At 36.6% G+C, this 21,956-nt stretch overlaps 1 protein-coding gene across 1 annotated transcript; it reads left to right on the top strand.

The window, feature by feature from the left end:
• Window positions 1-2,599: 2,599 nt before the first annotated feature.
• Window positions 2,600-12,402, top strand: LOC111176755 (oxidized low-density lipoprotein receptor 1-like). The gene is made up of 6 exons (XM_022577555.3): window positions 2,600-2,736; window positions 4,498-4,599; window positions 6,137-6,379; window positions 9,830-9,969; window positions 10,265-10,380; window positions 10,646-12,402. Exons 1-6 carry the CDS (start codon window positions 2,661-2,663, stop codon window positions 10,788-10,790), a joined length of 822 nt encoding a protein of 273 aa, XP_022433263.1. The 5' UTR covers window positions 2,600-2,660; the 3' UTR covers window positions 10,791-12,402.
• Window positions 12,403-21,956: the final 9,554 nt, after the last annotated feature.

The raw sequence follows: 21,956 nt of genomic DNA, 5'->3' as shown, positions 1-21,956 counted from the left end.
CTGAAAAGTCTCTCACTGAATCCTTTGAGAGAGATTCATACTGCGTTTATAATATCACTTAAAAGAAGATACCTATGTCTTTTTTTTTTTTTGATACCTATGTCTTTTATGATCTGGTATAATTGAAAGAACAGTGAACTGAGTTCTTGTCTAGCATCAGGTAGAAAAGAGATATTCAGTAAACCACTTAAATTTGGGGGACTTTAGTTCCACTTTCTCAAAATAAAAGAATTGAGATAGAATTTTCTTAGATTTCTTTGTAGTTTAAAAATCCAGTTTATGCTGGTGATGTCTTCACAATTAAGAATCTCGTGTTAACTGTCAACTGTCTGTAGAATATTGGCACAATTAGTATGGTATGCTAGGGTGGTAGAAAAGAATGAGATTTCCTTAATAGAAGGGGATCTATCCTTACTTTTAAAGGGCTTATAATTTAGTTGGAGAAATGGAATAATATTAATGAAGTTGAAAATCAATACAGTGCATGTTAGAGGATATAAAATGAGGGGAGAAAAAGAAACTGACGATGACAATCCGACCTGTAGGTGTTAAGGTGAGAGGATGTTTTAAATATCCTGAAAATTTTTTTAAATTTAAAAAAAAATTTTTTAAAGGAAAAAAGAATTGTTTTTGAAGGAAGTATAGGACTTGTAGAGCTCACCACCAAGTCCTGGACTGCTTAGGGAGATTCCTGTGAGTGTTGACCCAAAGGACAATGGATGATTATGCTCTCCTGGGTCTCCTGGGTGAAGTGTGGAGGTGAATATCAGAGATCTGGGCGATCTAGCTCAATCTTAGGCCTTCTGTAAGGAATGTATTTCTTTCTGGTCTTGTGTCTTTCCTTGGGTATTTTAACTACATACTCACATGCATCCTTCTGAGATACTTCTTCCTATAAAAAGCTATGAGGATGTGATGGGCTCACAAGAAATATGTGTCATGTCCATTTCCTCAACAAGGGTACCTATATGTCTCATCTTAATCCACTAGAATATTGATGGCATCTGAAATAGCGTCGCTGTGGGAAATGATTAAGTGTCCACTTCACTGTGGTATCATTTCAGTATTTATTAATCATCATTAAAATAATTTCCTGAGATCCTATTTATGTGAAAGTCTCCATGGCAAATGCAGTTATGCATCTAATCTTGCTTCCTGGCACTCACAATCAAGGGAGGTGGTGTGGGGCTTGAGGGATAAAGGTAAGTAACATTGATTTGTTACAAGCTGATTGGACTAGGATATATTTGTGAGTTGCTGAGCCTCCTTTGTGATCCGTCTCATAGAGTAGCACTTTAAATGATCAACTATTTTCAGTTTGGCCTCAGATACCCTGCACAGAAAAGGGGAATAAAAAAAATTTAGGGAGGAGGAGAGAAACGGAATCCTAATTAGGCTTTCATTTTGGTGAAAAATTATTACTGGTGAAAACTACTCATTTTCCTAATAGTTTCCTAGACTTTGTTTATTTACATATTTTTCTCCAATCTTTTATGTATTCCCTTCTTTTTATTTTTCTCTTGGTATAGTTTAAAGCAAATACTAGCTATCATATCATTTTTGCCCATAAATACTTCAGAAGATATCTCTAATAGGTAAGGATTTTTTTTTTAAAAGCATGTATAACTGCAACAAGATTTTTTTTTCTGGTTATGAGGTTGTGAGGGAAAAATAGGTGAGAATTCTATCAGTGAATACATATAGTATCTTTACTGGGATCCCATAGAAGTCTTTGTGACTCAAGGCAAACATATAAAATGTATTCTTTGATGAGCAATTCCACTGTGTTGAGTATTACTACTGCTAATATTAATAACTACCATTTATTGATTTCTTATTATGTTTGAAGTACAAAGCTTAGCATTTTCACTCAATATCTCATTTGAACACCTATAGCAGCATTATCAACATTATCAAGTGGACATTATAATGTCCTAATGTATAGCCAAAGACGTTCCCCAAGATTAGAGACCAAGGGAATAGCAAAGGAAAGATATGAAACAATCTCCACCTGGCTCCAAAATTCTCTCTGCTGCTATGTTATACTGCCACTGTACGAGATAGCACTCCTAACTAAGTTCTAAAATTACCTAGGTTATCATGGCTAGAGAGATAAGAGTCATAAGTGATTAATCCCCAAATTCCTAAGTCTATAGCTGATGAAAAAAAGTCAGAATTAAAAAGGAAAATGTGAGACGTATGAAAGACTCAGTATAGAGATAGTCTGCTACAGTGAAATAAGCAAATATGGGTATTGGCATCAAGTAATCTGGTCTAATGCACACTCTTTACTGTGAATTACCCTGTTAAATTTCAGTTTCCACATCTGAAGCGTGGGTACAAATTCCTCTCCTCTAATGCTCATGGAAAATACAGTTTTCCCTTTCATAAATTACTTAGTGAAATATCCTGAAACACTATCAGAATCACCACTTTCCCCTCCTGCAATAGACATAACCCAAGAATTTGCGTCAGCCAACTTCCCAGTATGAAGCAAAGCCTCTCCTTCCTCCTACCAAGTCCTCCTACTCAGGACTTCCTCCTGAGTCATTCTACTAGATATCAGTAGCTACTTAAACACTCCAGCAGGAGCTCACACATTTTTACTTTGTAGAAGTCCTTGGCGGCTTCACTCTCTCATTCTTGGAATAAATTTGGAAATGACTTTTGCTGACCTCAAGAGCCAGAGTATGAAGGGTCAACTGGATCAGAAGCCAAATGGAGAGAGAGACAAAGGTACTAGGGGTGGATAAATATGTACAGGGACAGAATTAGGTTAGAAATGTAAACTAACTGAATATAGGATTAGAAGACTACAACACCTGAATGTGGGAAAATATTAAAGAGTTAATAGCACTTACTTAAAGGAAAAACAAGTCAGATGTAATGGTGATAACGAAGATGATGTTGACGAATAAACTAACTTGGTATGAATGATGCTGTAGTAGAGGGTGATAACTAACTTTTATTGAACATTTGCTATAGGCTATGTTCCATGATATTCACTTTACATGCATTATTTCTCTAAATCTTCACAGCTTGAGATTAGGACTAATCTTATCTCCCTTTTACAGAGGACTAACTAGGGATTGGGAGGATTAACTAAATTACCCAGTTTTATGTGGCTAGTAAGTGGTAGAGCTAGGATTGATCTATAAGACGGAATGAATATTGACCAGAGAGAAACGTTGATTGAAAGATTTACTGAGATATTTGCCTCCAAGGCTAGGATTGGGCAATTATTTGCAAGACACATAACTGTCTTCAACTTCTTTTCTGCCAACTTGCTATACACATTTCTGGGAGCTTAATAACTTTTGAATCAGAGAACAAACCATCCTGCTTCCTGTCAAAATTTCTATTTTGTTTGGGTCATCTGTAGAGTCCATTAGGAGTGCTTCTGACACGTGAGAACTCTGTGAATATATTTGACCACTGATTGATTGGAATCATCATACATTCCGGCTGGAAGTTTTGTGATGTGACGTTCTAAGTCACATAGCTACTGACAATTGGATTAAAGACCTATGTTTGGATCTTAACATTTGTGTGATCTTAGGCAAGTCACTGAATGGTCAGTTTCCTTGTTCGCATATGGAGGATAACATTATCAGTGTCTTATTTGTTTATCTAACAAGGTGAGGAGTCCAAATCCATCACGTGAAATGTTTTCCCGCTGAACCAGTAATATCTGTGCTTTTTAAGTGGTGGACCTCATAATAAGATATTCGTACACCTGTGAGCTACATGATTTATTTATTTTTATAATAATGGTGAATTTTTCTCTTGTAACAAGAAGGCCACAGCTGGTGTGAGTATAGGACATGATGTTAATATGAATCAAGTGAATATTGAGATTTCATTCCTATTTTTCTTTGGTCAATAACCGCAGTTCCAAATAAAAATTGAATGGCACAAAATTATGTATTAGTTCTTTGAGGCTTTCTCAGTTGGTTAACTGACTAAAGGCTTATTTGCTCGATATCTGACATGCGTTTATGGTATGTTACTTATAACGTGTGTGTGTGCACATGCGTGTGTGCATGTGTTTGCACGTGTGTGTGTGCGCGTGCATGCGAGCGTGCATGTGTGCGTGCACACGTGCGCGTACATACACATGGTCCATATTAAAAACATCAGGCTCTCTACCCTGTGGAGGAAGTTAATCTAACCAAGCTGGGCTGAGAGTTTCTTGAAGACTCACTGTGGGGACAGCAGACAACGCATAAGCTTTAGATTCTAGATTTGGAGTCAAATATCTGGTATCGAATCCTGGCTCCTAGAGTTGCTAGCTGCATGACCATAGGTAAATTGCTTAAATGCTTTAACTGTACATAGTTCACATCTGTAAATGTGAATAATGAATTATTTGCAAAACCATTGGGAATACTAGAGGTAAGCAATGCAAAGCACCAGGTACAGACAGTATCCAAAGAATTGTTTGATCCCTTGCCTCCATCATTTTTGTCTTTCTGAATCTATCCTCTGTCACTTTAGGTCTTCGTTTTCTCTCCTCTCGGAGGTGGTACCCTGCTGCTATGGCTCTAGGGATCCTTTGTCTGGGATTACTGGTGACAGTTATATTGCTGATAATCCAATGTAAGTGCTGAAGCCGGGAAAAGATGGAGAACAAAAAATGAGAACTTATAAACATGGTTTATTTGTTGGTTTCATAACAGCTATAAACAGCCTTAATTTAGACACATTTTAGGCAGACTGTTTTAAGAGTGAGTGGGAAGATGAATGGGTACATTGTGCTCTTCCCTCAAATAGATTGAGGCACGGGATGAAGATCATGAATGGTAGGTTTTTGTTTGGTTTTGTTTTCATAACTTCATGGATAAAGCCTATTTAAACCCCAGAATAATGAGGAAGAAAATAATTTGAAGTTACTAACCCACAAGGTCACCCGAGGGACCCAAAAGTAAAAGAAACTTCATTTAGTTCATGCTGAGTTTTAATAGAGATGATTAAATACCAATTTAAAGTTAAGAACCCAGAAATACAGTCTTCATAAATAAAACATTTAAAACAAAACATTCTTCAAATTTATAATATGGCCATTTAGGAAAGAGGGGATGTTGAGAGGAAAAGAAATGAAAGGAAACATGAAAATGGCTAAGAAAGAAGGAAAATGGTGTTGATCATCCATCTAATACACCTGTGTATTTAGGTCATAGATCTGAGTTATTTATCTCTAGAATCCTAGGCTCTCTAGAGTCCTAGAATCCAGGTTACTAAGGCCTTTGAAGTGCTAATTTGTTTCTCGGTTGTTTAAGGTCTCAAACAACTTATGTTTTCAATCTATGAACACTTTCAATCTATAAAACTTTTCCTACTGATCTAGGAGAAGAGCCCTTGACTCAGAGATAGTCATTGGAAGGGTCTTCCTCTGAGGCTTGGACCACTCTGCAACAGGGTCAAATCTGGCTTTCAATCCAAGAGGTCTACTTTGTACTGAACCGTCAACCTTCTAGAACTGAGACATTGGACCCTTAACATTTGCTGCCTGCTTGATTTCACAACTTTCCTTTCATCTCCACCCTTCCTAAAAAAGCAAAACAAAAAAACCAAAAACCAAACCAAAAAATAAACTAAAACGGAAAAATATGTTTTCAGACTCTTGTGTTAGCAGCTTAAAAAAATTCCGTGAGAGGGTTTCTCAAAAACGGGGTGAGTGTCACAGTTTTTAACTAAAATCAGGAAATGTGGAAGGGTAGAGAAAGGGCAGAGGAATTAAGACACAACTAGAGTAAGTCATTAATGACAAGTGCTACTAATAGTCACTGAGTCCGGTTTGTGTCTGACTATCTTAGATCGTCTATATTTTATTTATGCCGCTCGTATAAGACTTATTCTGTGATCCCTTTTAACTTGTGTGTAACTCTCAACAACAAGTAAAATCCTGTCTTACTTTTTTAAATCACAAGTATCTGTGACAGTTCCTCACATTTAAAAAATATTGCATGAGTATCAAGTAATTTCCAAATCTGTAATTCCTGAATAAATTTGGGTCATTGTGCAGCAGGTTGTTGTCAAAACAAATGGTTTGATTTAGTTCTTTGATTTCCTCGAAATCCTGTGGAGGAATTTTTACTGGGGTTGGAAATGGAGTCTTAATTCAGTTCTGATTTAGTATCCCAGGTGTCTGATCTAAAGCAACAGCAAGCAAACCATACTCACCAGGAAGATATCCTGGAGGGACAGATTTCAGCCCAGCACCAGACAGAAAAATCTTCCCAGGAGTCACAAAGAGAACTCAAAGAAATGATAGAAACCCTTGCCCACAAGCTGGATGAAAAATCCAAGAAACTAATGGAACTTCATCACCAGAACCTGAATCTCCAAGAAGCTCTGAAAAAAGCAGCAAACTATTCAGGTATGAGGGAGGGAGGGGTGAAGAGAGACTTCTCTGTAAATCTTAACATTTTTTGGAAATATCTCTAGGCACAAAATTGGCATATTGATATATGTATCCTTTTTTGTTCATCGTGTTCTACACCAGAAGTCCTCTCTTTTTGTCATCCTCACCCTATCCCATGCCAAATTCTTGAGTTAATTTGATTCAATCAACCATACTTTTTGGTGGATTTAAGTTTTCCTGCCTCACAAGAGCTTCTCTTTCTTTATAACTTTCTGGTTTTGAGATTTTTCTGGAAGAAATCCCTCACCTTTACCCTTTGCACAGATTCTTCTCTCTTTCCATTCCAATGTATCTTAATCATTGATTTCTTTTCCTGAGGGGTCTCCTTTGTCCTGGGGAACCCCTTCCTCTTCATTAGCATTATTCTATGGGACTGTTTCTCATAAAGTGTACTACATCAATGTAAATTGAATCAATAGAGGTGAGCTGGCTTGTAAGTGTTGAGTAGATACTTCAAATTAGACAAAGTTATGAGAGACCCAGGAAGTCAATGTATATGAGAAGAACTGAGTTGATCTCAACTGACTAGGTGAACTCAGAATCTAGGAGGCAGATAGAAACATTTATAACATGGAGATAATAATGTGAACTCAATATTACAGAAGTGATCTGTACAGTTAGTACAGGTTTTCTACAACGTATAATTAAATCAGGTATGTGCTTTTAATCATGGGGAGAATTTGAAAGTGTGAAATAGAGTCACTTTCAGTGGTACATTGCTTTCTTGGCGTTAGTAATTAGCCGCCACTAATAAAAAGAGATTTCTGCAGCTTCTTGCTTGTACAGCTCACCTTAATCTCAACCACGTAGTTTTGTTGAATAAAGTAACAGTTTATAGGTACCCGTCCATTTATTTTATAGAGGAAACCCAGGTAAGTTAAATGATAATAACGATAAGTAGTTTTGTATAAAGTTTTGCAGTTTATAAATCCCTTCAGTATGTACAGGGTTATTTAAATTTCCAAAATTAGCAGACGTTTATAGACAAGCTGATTTTTTAGCAAGTGTCAAACATATATTGAATCTCTTTAAGGAAAGAGCTGTTTAGGACATAAAACCATCTCAAAGAAGGCTTAAAGGAAGGAGGCTAATATATCAAGGACAGGAATGTTTATATAAGCTGACATAGCTACATACCAAAAATGGTTTATTTCACAGGTGGGGCTGTAAAATTAGTCTTGTTTTTATCAGTGGTATGGGAGTAAAGTTATGTCAGGATTGTTCAGACTCGTATCCCAGAGATGCCAAGTGTGGACAACTAATCAAAAATAAAAGGTGATATGTCTCTTGTAGCAGATACACCAAGTAACGTGTTTTCATTCCTTGGCAGTGTCAGATAAAAGCCAATTAGTAGAGATGTCAAATAAAGCACTGCTGTCCATCAAGCAGCTTTGAGAAGATTCTCAAAAACATTAATAATAAAATACTATGCAAAAAAATTATGCCAGTTTTCTCAAGTTTGAGACAAGTTTTATCTTTCTTACTAACCAGTCTGTGGTCCTCGGTATATGTATGAAGAGGGCAAGACGCTGAGAAATTGGCATATGTGACTTGCTTGAGGTCAGCCAGCTAGAAAGATACAGAGTCTTCAAAGTAACAGACTACATTTTAGAACCTGAATTAGTGGTGGTTCTCAACCCTTCGTGTACAAAATTATCACCTAAGTAGCTTGTTAAAAGTGGCAAGTTCCAGATTTACCCCAAAACCCTGTATCAAAATATCTTGAGGGGGCATCAAGAAATATTTCCTCAGTTAATTCAAACTCAGGAGTTTGAGAGGTAGCGTAATATAGTGATGAAACACACAGATGCTAGCGTTAGACTGCTCATGTTCAAAGTCCCATTTTCTCTATCTTTCAAATGAAGAAAATTAACCTAACTCTTACATACTGTGGTTATGAGGATTAAATGAGCCAATACATAAAAATGACTGCCAACCATTTTTGGCACGTTGGTTAACACAGTGGTTATTGTGTTTGTTAAATAAAAAAATAATCATAATTAAAGGACATACAGGTGGTTTGAATGCCACATTTTAACGTTCATCGTTTTCACTTTTTCATGGCTTGGAAAACCTACCTAGACCTTTCTTTTAGTTCAGGAAAACCAATATACTCTTTCCTTTGACATAGTAAGACAGGACTAGGCAAATTAATAAATTAGGAAGCTTGCATTCTTTGTTTTCAGTCCGGGCTTATGTATAGCCTTCCTCATTCACTTTCTTCTTTCATAGTTCAGTCCCTTCTACTTTGTCCTCTCTGATAAAGCCTATTCTTACAAAATTATCTGATGGTTTTATGCCACAATGAAAATTGAAATTAAAATGTTGCCTTGCTCAAGGATTTGAGGTTTGTTTTTTTTTTTTTTTTTGGTCACAGCGTAGAACAAAGGGCTTTGTTCCCCAGTAAAGAGGCTTTGTTCCCCAGTAAAGAGATTCCAAGTGTTAGTAACACACGGAAGGGATGATGATGAAGGGGAGAAGAAGGGGGAGGAGAAAGAGGATTTGGGGATCGTTTAAAATATCTGTAAAACACATATCTTGCCTATTGCCTAAGCCCTGAGTTGAGTTTTTTGGACTCTCTGGGAACTTTCTGCTGAAAACTTTCCCCTACTTTCTGAAATCTTATTTAAATTGAGATACTCTCTTTGCACCAATATACTGTTCTCCCTAGAACAGTTCTGTCCAAAAGAAATACAGTGTGTGCCACATATGCAACATTAAATTTCCTAGTAATCACAGTAAACATGAAAAATAAACAGATGAAATTAATTTTAATGACATATTTAACCCAATATACTTGAAATATTATTTTGACACTAATCAGTATAAATATTATTAATGGGATATTTTATATTCTTTTTTTCATAGTACGTTTTCAAAATCAGGGGTATATTTTACACTTACAGAACATCATCTCAATGCAGACCAGCCGTAGCTCAAGTACTCAAGAGCCACATAGGGCTACATGTCCAGAATCAGGAGGCACAGTATCTAAACCCAAATCCATCATTCAAAGACCTGAAGTTTTAAAATATATAAGCATATCTTTTTTAGTAGCAGAATAGCTTTACATATTCATCCCCCCAACTCTCACTTCCATGATTCCAAACATAATTTTTAAAAAATAGATCAGGTTCTAAAATTACATCCCAGCTCAAGCCTTGCTTTTTAACAGTCTTGCTTTTTAATTGAGTTTTCTAAAATCAGAATGCTTCATTTCTTTTTTCTCCAAAAAATGGAGCAATAAAGACTCTAGGCTATTTAGGTATTTGCAGAATCTGGGTATAATTCTAATTAAGAAGAGGCGGTAGCATGTGAGAGTCCTGAGAGGTGAATTGATTTAAGAATTGTAGAAATATTTTTACTCAGGCGTAACTCACTAATTAAGTATATTACATTTCCTAGGGCCTTGTCCCCAAGACTGGCTCTGGCATGAAGAAAACTGTTACCAATTTTCCTCTGGCCCATTTAATTGGGAAAAAAGCCGGGAGAATTGCTTGTCTTTGGATGCCCACATGCTGAAGATTAATAGCTCAGATGATCTGGTGAGTTTTTAATGGTTGTGTGTTGGGCTGGAATATTGGTTTACAGGGAAATAGATCAGGTTAAGGCCCTCCTTGAGAATCAGAATATGTACCTGTTTTCTAGCCTAGGCTGGCCACTGGTTACGTGCATGACCTTGGATGGACAGGTTATGAAGTATCTCTAGGCTCCAGTAGACATTTCTGTAAAGCCTTCAGGAGGATGTCTAAGAGCTCTTTGGGTTCTTTCGTTTTGTGAATCTAATTGAAAAAGTCCACATCGACTCTTTCATCAACTCAGAAACGTGACTTCCCACAGGAATTCATCCAGCAAGCAATCGCCCATTCCAGTTTCCCATTCTGGATGGGGTTGTCTCTGAAGAAACCCAACTACTCATGGCTCTGGGAGGATGGTTCTCCTTTGCTGCCCCACTTGTAAGTTTCCTATTCTTTGCTGAACCTACTAGTGAAGTTACTGCCACATTCCACGCAATGTCCTCTTCTTGCTGGAAAGAAGCTTGGGGAATTTCTGAATCTCTCTCCCCAGCTCTCTCACACAGGGACTTGCCCGTTTACCCATTCAGATCTTCTCTTACATTTTCCTTCTCACGTTTATTGCTGACTTGAAGCTTTAAGACAAGGCTAAGTGCCTGACACAAGGTGGCAGTAAATCTAAGTTTGTTTTTCTCCCTGCCTGCAGGTTTAGACTCCAGGGAGCTGCTTTCCAGATGTATTCTTCAGGCACCTGTGCATATATACAAAGGGGAGCTGTTTTTGCTGAAAACTGCATTTTAACTGCATTCAGTATATGTCAGAAGAAGGCGAACCTATTGAGAGTACAGTGAATGTGAAGGCTCTGGAAGAAAAGGAGGAGAAGACCTTTGAATTTTCTTCTGAAAATTAAGCTCTACTTCGTCACTTAGGTGCAAACCATAAAAGCCCTGAGGACTTCCTGTTACTAGCTAAAGTGCAGAACTCCTTAGCAGAGACTGGGGCCCAGCTGCTTGACACCTTGATAGCAAAAGTTTTAATTCTCTATGTATATTTTTTTTCACCTAGCTTGTTCCAAGCCCCCCTGCCAGTCTTCAGTGAAGTCCATTTTCCTGTTTCTAAGAACTTGTTGCCTAACTCAAGGTCACAAAAATTTTTCTGCTATGTTTTCTTCTAGACATTTTATAGTTTCAGATTTTACGTGGAAATCTTTAACTTTTGGGGGGATAATTTGTAAGTCACGTACGGATGTATAGAAGTTCTTTTTCTTTTCCTTTTTGCATGTGGATATTCAATTGCCTTTGCAACATTTGCTGAAAAGACTATTCTTTCTTCACTACATTGCCTTTGCACTTTTGTCAATAATTATGCATACATGTCTGGGTCTATTTCTGGACTCTATTCTGTTCCATCGATCTATTTGTGTATTCTTTGTGCATAACACCATTACGATATTTTGGATTCGGTAGTTTTATAATATATCTTGAAATCACATGGAGGTAGTTCTTCAATGTTGTTTTGGTTAATCTATGTCTTTGCATTTCCGTCTTAATTTTTGAATTGGCTTGTCAATTTCTAAAAAAACTTTCTGAAATTTTGAATGTGATTTCACTGAATCTATAGATAATTGGGGGAAATTGAATTCTTTAGAATACTGATTTGTTCAACTCATGGATCTTCTTTATGCGATGTTTTGTAATTTTCTCTGTATAGATGTTTCACATATTTTATTAGATCATCATCATGTATTTCACATTTTTATGCTACTGTAGACAGTACTGTTATCATTGTAGTTTTTATTTCCAATGTCCTTTGCTATTGTATAGAATTATAACAGTTTTTTATATTAACCTTATATCCTGAAACCTTGATAAGCTCACTTATTTCTTTTAGTAAGTTTGTGTGTGTGTTTGCGTGTGTGGTGTGTGTATGTATTTCATTGGATTTTCCTCATACATAATCATGTCATCTACAAATAAAAATATTTTTATTTTTTCCTTTCTGGATGATTTTTATTTCTTTTCCTTGCCTGATTTCATAGACTAGAACCTCCAGTACAATATTGAATAAAAACGGTGAGAGTGCAAATTCTTATTTTGTTCTTGATCTTGGGAATAAGTCAATGTTATACCATTAACTAAGGTGTTAAGTGTATATTTTTCATAGATGAATATTATCAGTTTGAGAAATTTTCCTTTTGTTCTTAGAATACTGAGAGGTTTTATCAGAAATGGGTATTGATTTGTCTAATACTTTTCCTATATCTGTTGAGATGATCATATAGTTTTTCTTTTCTCTTTTTAGTTTTTTAACATGATGAATTAAATAGTTATAGAAGTTTAAGCCAACTTTCGATTCTCAAGATGTGTTATTTTAATATATCACTGGATTAGATCTGCTAAAATTTGGCTTAGGATTTTTGCAACTATGTTTATGAATGACATTTATATGTAATTTTCTTTTCATGTAACAGCTTTGTCTGGTTTAGGTTTCAGAGTAGTACTCCTTTATGCCAATTTTCTGGAAGATTTTGTGTAGAATTGGTATGATTTGTTCATTCAATATTTGAAGCAATTTGCCATTGAAGTCATCTGGGCATGGAGTTTTCTTTGTTTCACAAGATTTTTAATTATTTACTGTTAAAGGTTCAGTTTCTTTAATAGATGCAGTGCTATTCAAATGATTTATTCTTGAATGAGCTTTGGTGGTTGGTGTCTTTCAAGGAATTTGTCCATTTCATCTAAGTTGTTTGATTTTTTTGGCCTAACATTTTTCTTTACATTTTCTTATTACTTCAGTATCTCTAGAGTCTGTAGCGATGCTACTTCTCTTATTCCTGGCATTGTTAATTTATGCCTCCCCCCCCCCTTTTTTTTTTTTTGCGGTACGCGGGCCTCTCACTGTTGTGGCCTCTCCCGTTGCGGAGCACAGGCTCCGGACGCGCAGGCCCAGCGGCCATGGCCCACAGGCCCAGCCGCTCCGCGGCACGTGGGATCCTTCCGGACTGGGGCACGAACCCGTGTCCCCTGCACCGGCAGGCGGGCTCCCAACCACTGCGCCACCAGGGAAGCCCTATGCCTCCCCTTTTTTAAAAAAAATCAGTTTGGCTCTATAACGTTTGCTCTAAACTCTATTTGAATGAAATTAATACAGGCACTCCTTTCTTTCTCTGATTAATGTAAATATGATATATCTTTTCCCATTCTTTTACTTTTAACCTACTTTTTGTCTTTTTAGTTAGAGTGTGTTTCTTTTAGGTGACAAATAGTTGAGTGCTGCTGTTTTATATAATTTGACAATTTCTGTCTTTTTGTGTGTGTGTTTAAACCGTTACATTTAATGTGATATTGATGTAATTAGATTTAAGTCTACCATCTCGATATTTCCTTTCACCTTCTTTCAACTTGTCCTTGTTGCCTTTTCCTCTTTTCTTGCCTTCTTTTGTATTAATGAAATATTGCTGACTCTCCCATTTTATCTTCCTGTTGGCTTATTAGCTATTACTCTTTGTTATTTTAGTAGTTGTTTCAGGATTTATATACACATCACGACTCACTGCAGTCTACCTTGAAGTGATACTATACAACTTCATGTCTACGAATAGAACCTTAGAATAGCATACTTCCATTTCTTTCCTCCCAGCCTTCACACTAATGTTGCCATACATTTTATTTTTATATCTGTTGTAAACACCACAATGCATAGTTATCATTTTTGCTTAAATAGTAAATCATCTTTTAAAGACATTTAAACCGTAAGCAGAAAAATCCTACATATTTGCCCAAGTAGTGACCATTTTGGGTGCTCTTCATCTCTTTTTTAGACCCACATTACATCAGGTGATATTTTAAGTTTTCTTAAAGGACTTTCTTTATCATTCCCTATAGTGAAGGTCTACTTGTGAGGAAATCTTTCTTCTTTTCCATCAAGTTTGAAAAAATTTAAGCTGCTAGGCTATTACCTCTTCAAATGTTTTTTCTGCCCCGCCTCCCGGTACCCCCTCACTCCACCTCTCTCCCCTCCCGCCCGTCCCTATGCACACACACACTGTTGAGGGACTCCAGCTATGTGAATATTGGGCTGTCACAGTGCCCTAATGCTTCTTTCTTTCTTGCTCTCTTCCCTCCCTCCCTCCCTGTCCTTGTTCTTTCCTTTCCCTTTAAAATTATTATTTCTCAGTGTTTCATTTTTGTTAGTTTCTATTGATATATAATCAAGTCCATGAATCTTTTCTACTGAGTGTCTATCATTAATATCACACAGCGTATTTTTCATCCCACACTTTGTAGTTCTCATCTCTAGAAGTATGCTTTAAAAACAAATCCTCCATGTCTCTATGTAGCTTTTTAAATCTATGAACATATGAAGAACATATTAACTATTTTAATGTCTGTGCCTTCTAATTCTAACCTCTAAGTTGTTTTTTTGTAATTTTATTTTTTAATTGGAGTACAGTTAACCCTTGAATGATGTGGGGGCTAGGGACACCAGCCCCTTCATGAGGCAGAAAATCTATGTATAACTTTGTAGTCAGCCCTCTGTGCCTCCTTTCCAAATGTGGATTGTGTAGTACTGTAGTATGGATTTAGTGATAAAAATCCACATATTTGTGGATGCATGCATTTCAAACCCATCTCGTTCAATGATCTACTGTATAATTGACTTACAATATTATATTAGGTCAATGCTAGATATTTTTCGTTCCTCTAAATACTCCTGAGTTTTATTGTGAGAACAATTTAAGTTACATAGAAACAGTGAGATGCTCCTGAGTATTGCTTTTATGATTATCAGGCAGTACCAAAGAAGTTCTCAGCCTGGGGTTAATGATTCTCCATTATGAAGGAAATATTTTCTGAGTATCCCACCCAATACTCAATGGGCTATGATCTTGTCCAATCTTGCCATTGGGAAAAGGCACTGTTTCCTGCCCCACGTGAACCTGGGCATTATTTCCTTCATTTATTTTATTTTATTTTTTTAATGATACATCTTTCCATTTATTTAGATATTATTAAAAATTCTCTGCACAGTAATTTGGAGCCTTTAATATAACACTCTTGCACATTTTTATTACATTTATTATTGTATTTATTATTAGGGTATTGATAGTTTTCTTGCTATTGTACATGACAAAAAATCGTCTATTTTTGCTGGTATATATGAATACAACGTATATTTGAATATGGGGTTTTGTATCCAGTAAAGTTGCTATAGCCCATGAAATAAGATAAGACAAAGAATTAAAAGATATTAAGATTGGAAATGAAGAAATAAGACTGTCATCGCTTGCAGATTTTATCATTAAGTGCTTGGAAAATCCCCCCAGATCTACAAATTATTAGAATTAATAAGTAAAAATAGCCACTTTACTGGAAACAAAACCCCTTTGTTTATTTTTGATGGTTCTTTCTCCAAGCCCTCTGGTTACTCCCTCACACTCATGCTCTGAGCTGTAGGAGATTCTCTGCAGGTCTCTGGGGTTCTCTCTCTGTGCAGCTCTCCTCTCTCGTACTCTCGCCTGAACACTTGCTGCCTTTGTCTGTCTCAATTCTGGGATTTCCCAGTAATCTCCTCAGTTCCCCTTCCCTGTGTGTGGCCTGCAAACTCCACAAGTGTGGTAAACTGGGGCAATCCCGGCACTCACCTTGTTTGTTTCCATCTCTCATAGATCATTGTCTTGCTTTGTTGCTTGATATCCAGTGTTTTGAAAACTGCTGGTTCATGCATTTTGTCTGTTTTTGTTTGTTTGTATCTGTCAGGTTGGAAGGTAAATCCGGAAAAAAAAATTGCACAACGTGAGTGTTGTGAGTTAAGTTTTATTTGGGGCAAAATGAATATGTCGTCCTAGGGGACGACATTTCAGATAGCTCTGAGAAAGTGCCCCTAAAAAGTAGGGGGGAAGGTCAGTGTTATATACAATTTTAGTGAAGGGGGGACGTGCAGGCAAGCACACATTTTGGCAGAGGGTGGCTGCTTGTCACGAGGAGCAGACGACACCATTGATGATTTTAGTGCTTTTCTAGGTACGAGGAGATGCAAGAACTGGGCTCATAAAATTTTCTCCTGAAAATACCTAACTATCTAAAAACCTGTTCTGCCCATTTTTCCCAGAGCACAGAGGGCCTCCTTCCTGATCTCCACCCTGAACTCCTTTCAGGGGTGTTGAAGGTCAGCACCTGCTGTGGCTCATGATTTAAACCTTGTAGAGGTAGATGGCAAGTGCCAATTTGTAGGTGGCACGGTCCTTATTACTCCATTTGGCTTTGAGCAAACGTCCAAGAGAAGGATTTTGTAATTAGGGACTTTAGTTTCTCTTTCTGTTGGAACTACTGATATCTCTGAACAAAAACATGTTAGGCTGAAAAAAAAAATCTAGTCCAGATTGGAAGATGAATTTCTTGCCTCTGTGTCTGGTATAGAAATTTCAAAGTTGATAACAGAGCTATCTTCTTTTTTTTTTTTTTTTTTGCGGTACGCGGGCCTCTCACTGCTGTGGCCTCTCCTGTTGCAGACTACAGGCTCCAGATGCGCAGGCTCAGCGGCCATGGCTCACGGGCCCAGCCGCTCCGCGGCATGTGGAATCTTCCCGGACCGGGGCACGAACCCGTGTCCCCTGCATCGGCAGGCGGACTCTCAACCACTGCGCCACCAGGGAAGCCCCAGAGCTATCTTCTTTAGCCAAGCTGACAGTGCCAATGAGTCATTGTTCAGTCACTTTTACTATTTCTGTCTCCAATTCTTCCAGACGTTGGCAACGTGTCTTCCTAAACCTTAGGTTTGGAGGAAACTACCTTAATCTGATCTATCTTGGGGATATATCTCTCAGTTTATAGACTGCTGCTTGATCCCAAAGACATAAATATTCTTATCCTTGCTTGTTACTATTTAAACAAGGGCTACAACTACAGCCTTGGGCTACAACTACAGCCTTGGCCTGCAGTCTATTTATGTATGCCCTGAAAGCTAAGACTGGTTTCTACATTTTTAAAGCGTTATTAAAACAAATATGCAGAAGAGACTGTAAGTGACCCACAGAGTCTGAAATATTTATTCTCTCATCCCTTGCTGAAAGAGTTTGCTGACCCCTGATGTAAATAACTGACTGTTTAGGCCATGTTTATTTCTCATTAAGGGAATGAACTCTGAATTTGGACTATCTGAGTTCAAATCCCAGTTTTGTACATCTCTGTTATCTAAGGAAAGTTACTCAACATCTTTATTAGCTTGATTACCTTAACTGAAAGATAGGAATAACACTAGTAGCTCATAGATCTTCATTTTATTTCTAGTAGGTCATAGATATATGAGGATTTAATGGGATAATGTTTATATAATAATTCATGTAGTGCCTAGGATTCGGTTAGAGTTCAAGAAATGTTAACTATTCTATTAGTTCATTTTTTCCTTGTATTTATAGTGTCCTACGAGTGTTTCTCTTTTTGGTAGTAGGTTCTTAATCTCATACAGCAAATTGACCAAATAACTCCTTAACTTAGGTTTAATGGTGTTTATAAACATTGTTTAGGATTCTTTTTTGCTGTTGTTGTTGAAATAATGTCCTGTGGAATACCTCCTGACTTGCCTCTTGTTTCGTGAACCATAAAGAGTATTGTTCAGCATTTCTTCAGTTTCTTCCTTGTGGAGATTTTCTGAGTTTATTAGGGCTTGCAGGGCATTTGGGTCAATGAGCATAGATGGTATTCTATTATAGAATAGAGGGTATATAAGTGAATATTATTTAAAATACCAAATTATCTTACAGTATTTCACAGAGTTAGGCTGTTCTGGTTTGGAAAGATGAGCAGAATAGGTATGCTTTCCTGCATGTATTGTTCAAGTTTTTAAATCTTAGCAAGTAAAATGAGTAAGTTTAAAATATCTGATCTTTATACCTTAATGTCTCCAAATGTACCTTCTTTGCACCTATATTTACTTCCAAAATCCCCTCCATGATCAGTCATCCCAGTGATGTGCAAGGTATTAACCCATGAAGGATGCCATGAACCAGAAAGTTCATGAACTACTCGTTTCCTGGGAGCAAATTTTAAAAATGAGAGAGAAGTACATGGTCCTGAGCATTTGCACAGTTGCGAAAACACTGAATTTTAAGTAGGAGTATTAAGTATTTGACTTGTACCTGAACCATAAGGAAATCTCAGTGGATTTGAAAATTATTAAATCGGCTGTTTGTAGAACCCATTAAACTTAGTGGTCCACATTATACTCCAGTGAAGAGCCACATGCCTCAGCTCTTCCCTAGTTCTTTACCCCATTAAGAGCACAGCTGACAGATGATTTATAATTCTACTCTTAGAGAATATACATAATTTAAGCTTAGTAAAGCATCCTATAAGACAGATAGCAGGAACCTGAATATATTCATAAACATATATGTGTTTGCTAAGCTCTTTTCTGGGATATGCTTCTACAGCACTAAGTCTTTTACTTATTTACAACAGACCCCAAACATTAAAAAATATATAAATAGACAACTTTTTCTCAATATTATGCCCATATTATTAAGCATGTGGGTTATATATTGGAAATGAAGTAGGATGCCTAATATATAATTTTAAAACACCTGCTTATATACCTCAGTAACCTAAATATCAAAATAACAGTATCAGGCTATTTTACTTTCTCCGAGTTATTCCAATTTGCTGTGACAGAGATGTGGATTAGAAATTTTTCTCACTTTTTTGGGGTTACACATTCACTTATTTAACAACTCTCACCCAGATGCTCTCTTTCTTTAGTCCTAACAGAGTAGGCAGTAATTAACATACAGAGAGCCTATCCTTAGGGTCCTTACAGTCTCGTGTGCAGGAAGAAAACAAGCAAATTAAAAATAGCTACATATGTACAATTTTATTCATTCATTTAATATGTGAAGCGCTACTCTAGATGCTGGGAATTTGTAGTGAGCAAGACAAGTTTCCTGCTCTCCAGGAACTTATGACACACTGAAAATTAAAAGTATAGTAAACATATGTGGTTATTATTGAAGGAATCCAACGGCTGCTCACAATAGAATAACTCCCAACAACTACAATTTCTCAGGAATAAAGTAATACAGATGCCTTTAAGCAGAATGAAAGTCACGTTTTTATTATGAGTCAGGTCCACCCTGCAGAAATGCTTCCGTTTTACTCACAAGTGAATAAAACAGAATAACTTCCTCTAATTTGCCTTGAAATTCATAATATAAAGCAGCAGATGGCGCCATCATCTCATTCACTTCTGCCTGATTTTGCTAAATCTTTTTAATGAATTCGTATTGACTCAGCTCAGATCACACCCCACAGGAACTCTGTTTTCTTTTTTTAGTTACCCTATACCTTTCTTATTCACCATCCAAGGATACTAGCTGGGCTTAAAGACCCATCATCGTTTTGCTGGTGAGGAAACAAGCAGAGAAAATGAAACAATACATCTAAAGTCACTCAGTTAATCCAGTGACAGAATCAGGAGGGACATGGTTCATTCATTAGCTAGAATTTGGACTTTGAATTTAGAAATTCTGCCAGTAACTTGGAGATTTTTTCCCCCTCTGCAATTCAATTGCCTTATCTCAGGTTGTTTCCACTTTTAAAAATAAATGAATAGAATATACCAGGTGAATAGCTTCCAAATATTTTATGGGTTCAATAAAATTATGTACTAAATTCCCAGATAAAAAACAAGTAAAATCAGGGATGCTCTGGTTGTATTGATACTGGGACAGTCTAGACACTTTCCTGTTTGGCTTGTACTGCATCACATTTTGCTATATTTTTCTTCCTATTAAAGACGATACAGAGTTTAAAGGTACAGGAAAAAAAGAAAATATAGTCAACGTATTTGACCAAAACATGACTGGCCAATACAGGGACAATGCCACAGGTAACCTAAAACAAACAAACAAACATGCATATGAGAAGCACCTCCCACTTGAAAATAACACCCGCCATTCTTTGTTTTCCCCTGCTCTCCACAGTCAATTTAAAGACAACTTGGGTGTGATTTGGGACTAGAAATTGGAATCACCAACAGTTTAGCTCTTAGTTCATAAGAAGTGTAATTGTTAGTGTTCTTGCCTATTTCCCCCAATAGACAGGACCGTTAAGACACTGGTCTAGACATTGGGCATAGAATACCTATAGAGACAGAATGCTTGTCCTTTTGGAGTTTATAAGCTGAACCAGACAATAGCATTAGGTAATTTTAGGCTATAATATAGGTAGGCACTTATATATATTTTGTACGTGTATTATTATTTTTAAAGTATTTTTGCTTACTTCTCCTAATCTTTTATACATATATTTACTGATAACCTACAATAAATCAGAAACTAGTCTAGGTTCTTGGGATATATGTGTGAATGAGCAAGGAATGAACAAGCAAGGTTCCTAACTCATGGGGCTTACAAACATGGAGATATGGCGAGTCTAACTACAAACAGATGAGATGTATTCCAATAGCGTGAAGTACTTCAAAGAAAAAACGAAAAGCTGTCTGATGTGATTCAGTGTGATGGAGAGCTGCTGTGGTCATATTCTGCGTCAGGCTGAATGATCAGGGAAGACCTACCAGGAAGAGTGATATTTGAACTAAGATCTAATTATCAAGAAAAACCCCACCATGCAAAGTTCTCAAGGCAAAGCATATTAGCCAAAGTATAAGCGCAAAATTCCTGAGACAGGAACAACTTGATGTGTTTGTGTGATCAAAAAGAATATTATATGATATAACTTATATGTGGAATCTAAAAAATAGTACAAATTAACTTATTTACAAAACAGAAATAGACTCACAGACATAGAAAATGTCTGTGAGTAGAAAAACTTATGGTTACCAAAGGGGAAGGGGTTGGGAGGGACAAATTGGTAGTATGAGATTAACAGATGCACACTACCATATATAAAATAGATAAACAATAGATAAACAGCAAGGATTTACTATATAGCACAGGAACTATATTCAATATCTTGTAATAAACTATAATGGAAAAGATTAAAAAGAAAACGAATATAGACACACACACATGTATATACATATATATATGTATCCAAATCATTTTGCTATATAAAACTTAGAGGAAAACATAGGCAGAACACACTTTGACCTAAATCACAGCAATATCTTTTTCTATCCATCTCCCAGAGTAATGGAAATAAAAACGAAAATAAACAAATGGGACCTGATTAAACTTAAAAGCTTCTGCACTGCAAAGGAAACCATAAACAAAATGAAAAGACAACCCACAGAAAATATTTGCAAATGATGCGACCAATAAGGGATTAATTTCCAAAATTATTACAAACAGCTCATGCAGCTCAATACCCAAAAAACAAACAACCCAGTCAAAAAAAGGGGCAGAAGACCTAAATATTTCTCCAAAGAAGACATACAGATGGCCCAGAGGCACATGAAAAATGCTCAACATCACTAATTATTAGAGAAATGCAAATCAAAACTACAATGAGATATCACCTCACACCAGTCAGAATGGCCATCATCAGAAAATCTACAAACAGTAAATGCTGCAGAGGGTGTGGAGAAAAGGGAACCCTCTTGCACTGTTGGTGGGAATGTAAATTGGTACAGACACTACAGAGAACTGGATGGAGGTTCCTTAAAAAAACTAAAAATAGAGCTATTATATGATCCAGAAATCCCACTCCTGGGCATTTATTCAGAGAAAAACATGTTTCAAAAGGATACATGTACCCCAATGTTCATTGCAGCACTCTTTACAATAGCCAAGACATGGAAACAACTTAAATGTCCATCAACAGGTGAATGGATAAAGAAGATGTGGTATATATATATATATGTAAAATGGAATATTATTCAGCCATTAAAAAAATGAAATAATGCCATTTGCAGCAACATGGATGGACCTGGAAATTATCATACTAAGTGAAATAAGTCAGACAGAAAAAGACAAATATCATATGACATCGCTTATATGTGGAATCTAAAAAAAAATGGTGTAAATGAACTTATTTACAAAACAGAAACAGAGAATGAACTTA

This window comes from Delphinapterus leucas, chromosome 11 (assembly GCF_059928025.1).
Source record: "Delphinapterus leucas isolate spDelLeu-1000000601 "Yukka" chromosome 11, BTC_Dleu_Yukka2, whole genome shotgun sequence".
NCBI classification, from domain to species: Eukaryota; Metazoa; Chordata; class Mammalia; order Artiodactyla; family Monodontidae; genus Delphinapterus; species Delphinapterus leucas.
Note: the sequence above shows the minus strand (reverse complement) of the source record. Positions and strands in the feature narration are given on the sequence as shown.

Bases quoted from the DNA above. Each gene is read 5' to 3' on its own strand.
- LOC111176755 (XM_022577555.3), top strand. From the start codon at position 2,661: ATGACTTTTGCTGACCTCAAGAGCCAGAGTATGAAGGGTCAACTGGAT. The intron at 4,600-6,136 runs GTAAGTGCTGAA...GTTCTGATTTAG, and splicing joins TATATTGCTGATAATCCAAT to TATCCCAGGTGTCTGATCTA. The intron at 6,380-9,829 runs GTATGAGGGAGG...TACATTTCCTAG, and splicing joins AAAAGCAGCAAACTATTCAG to GGCCTTGTCCCCAAGACTGG.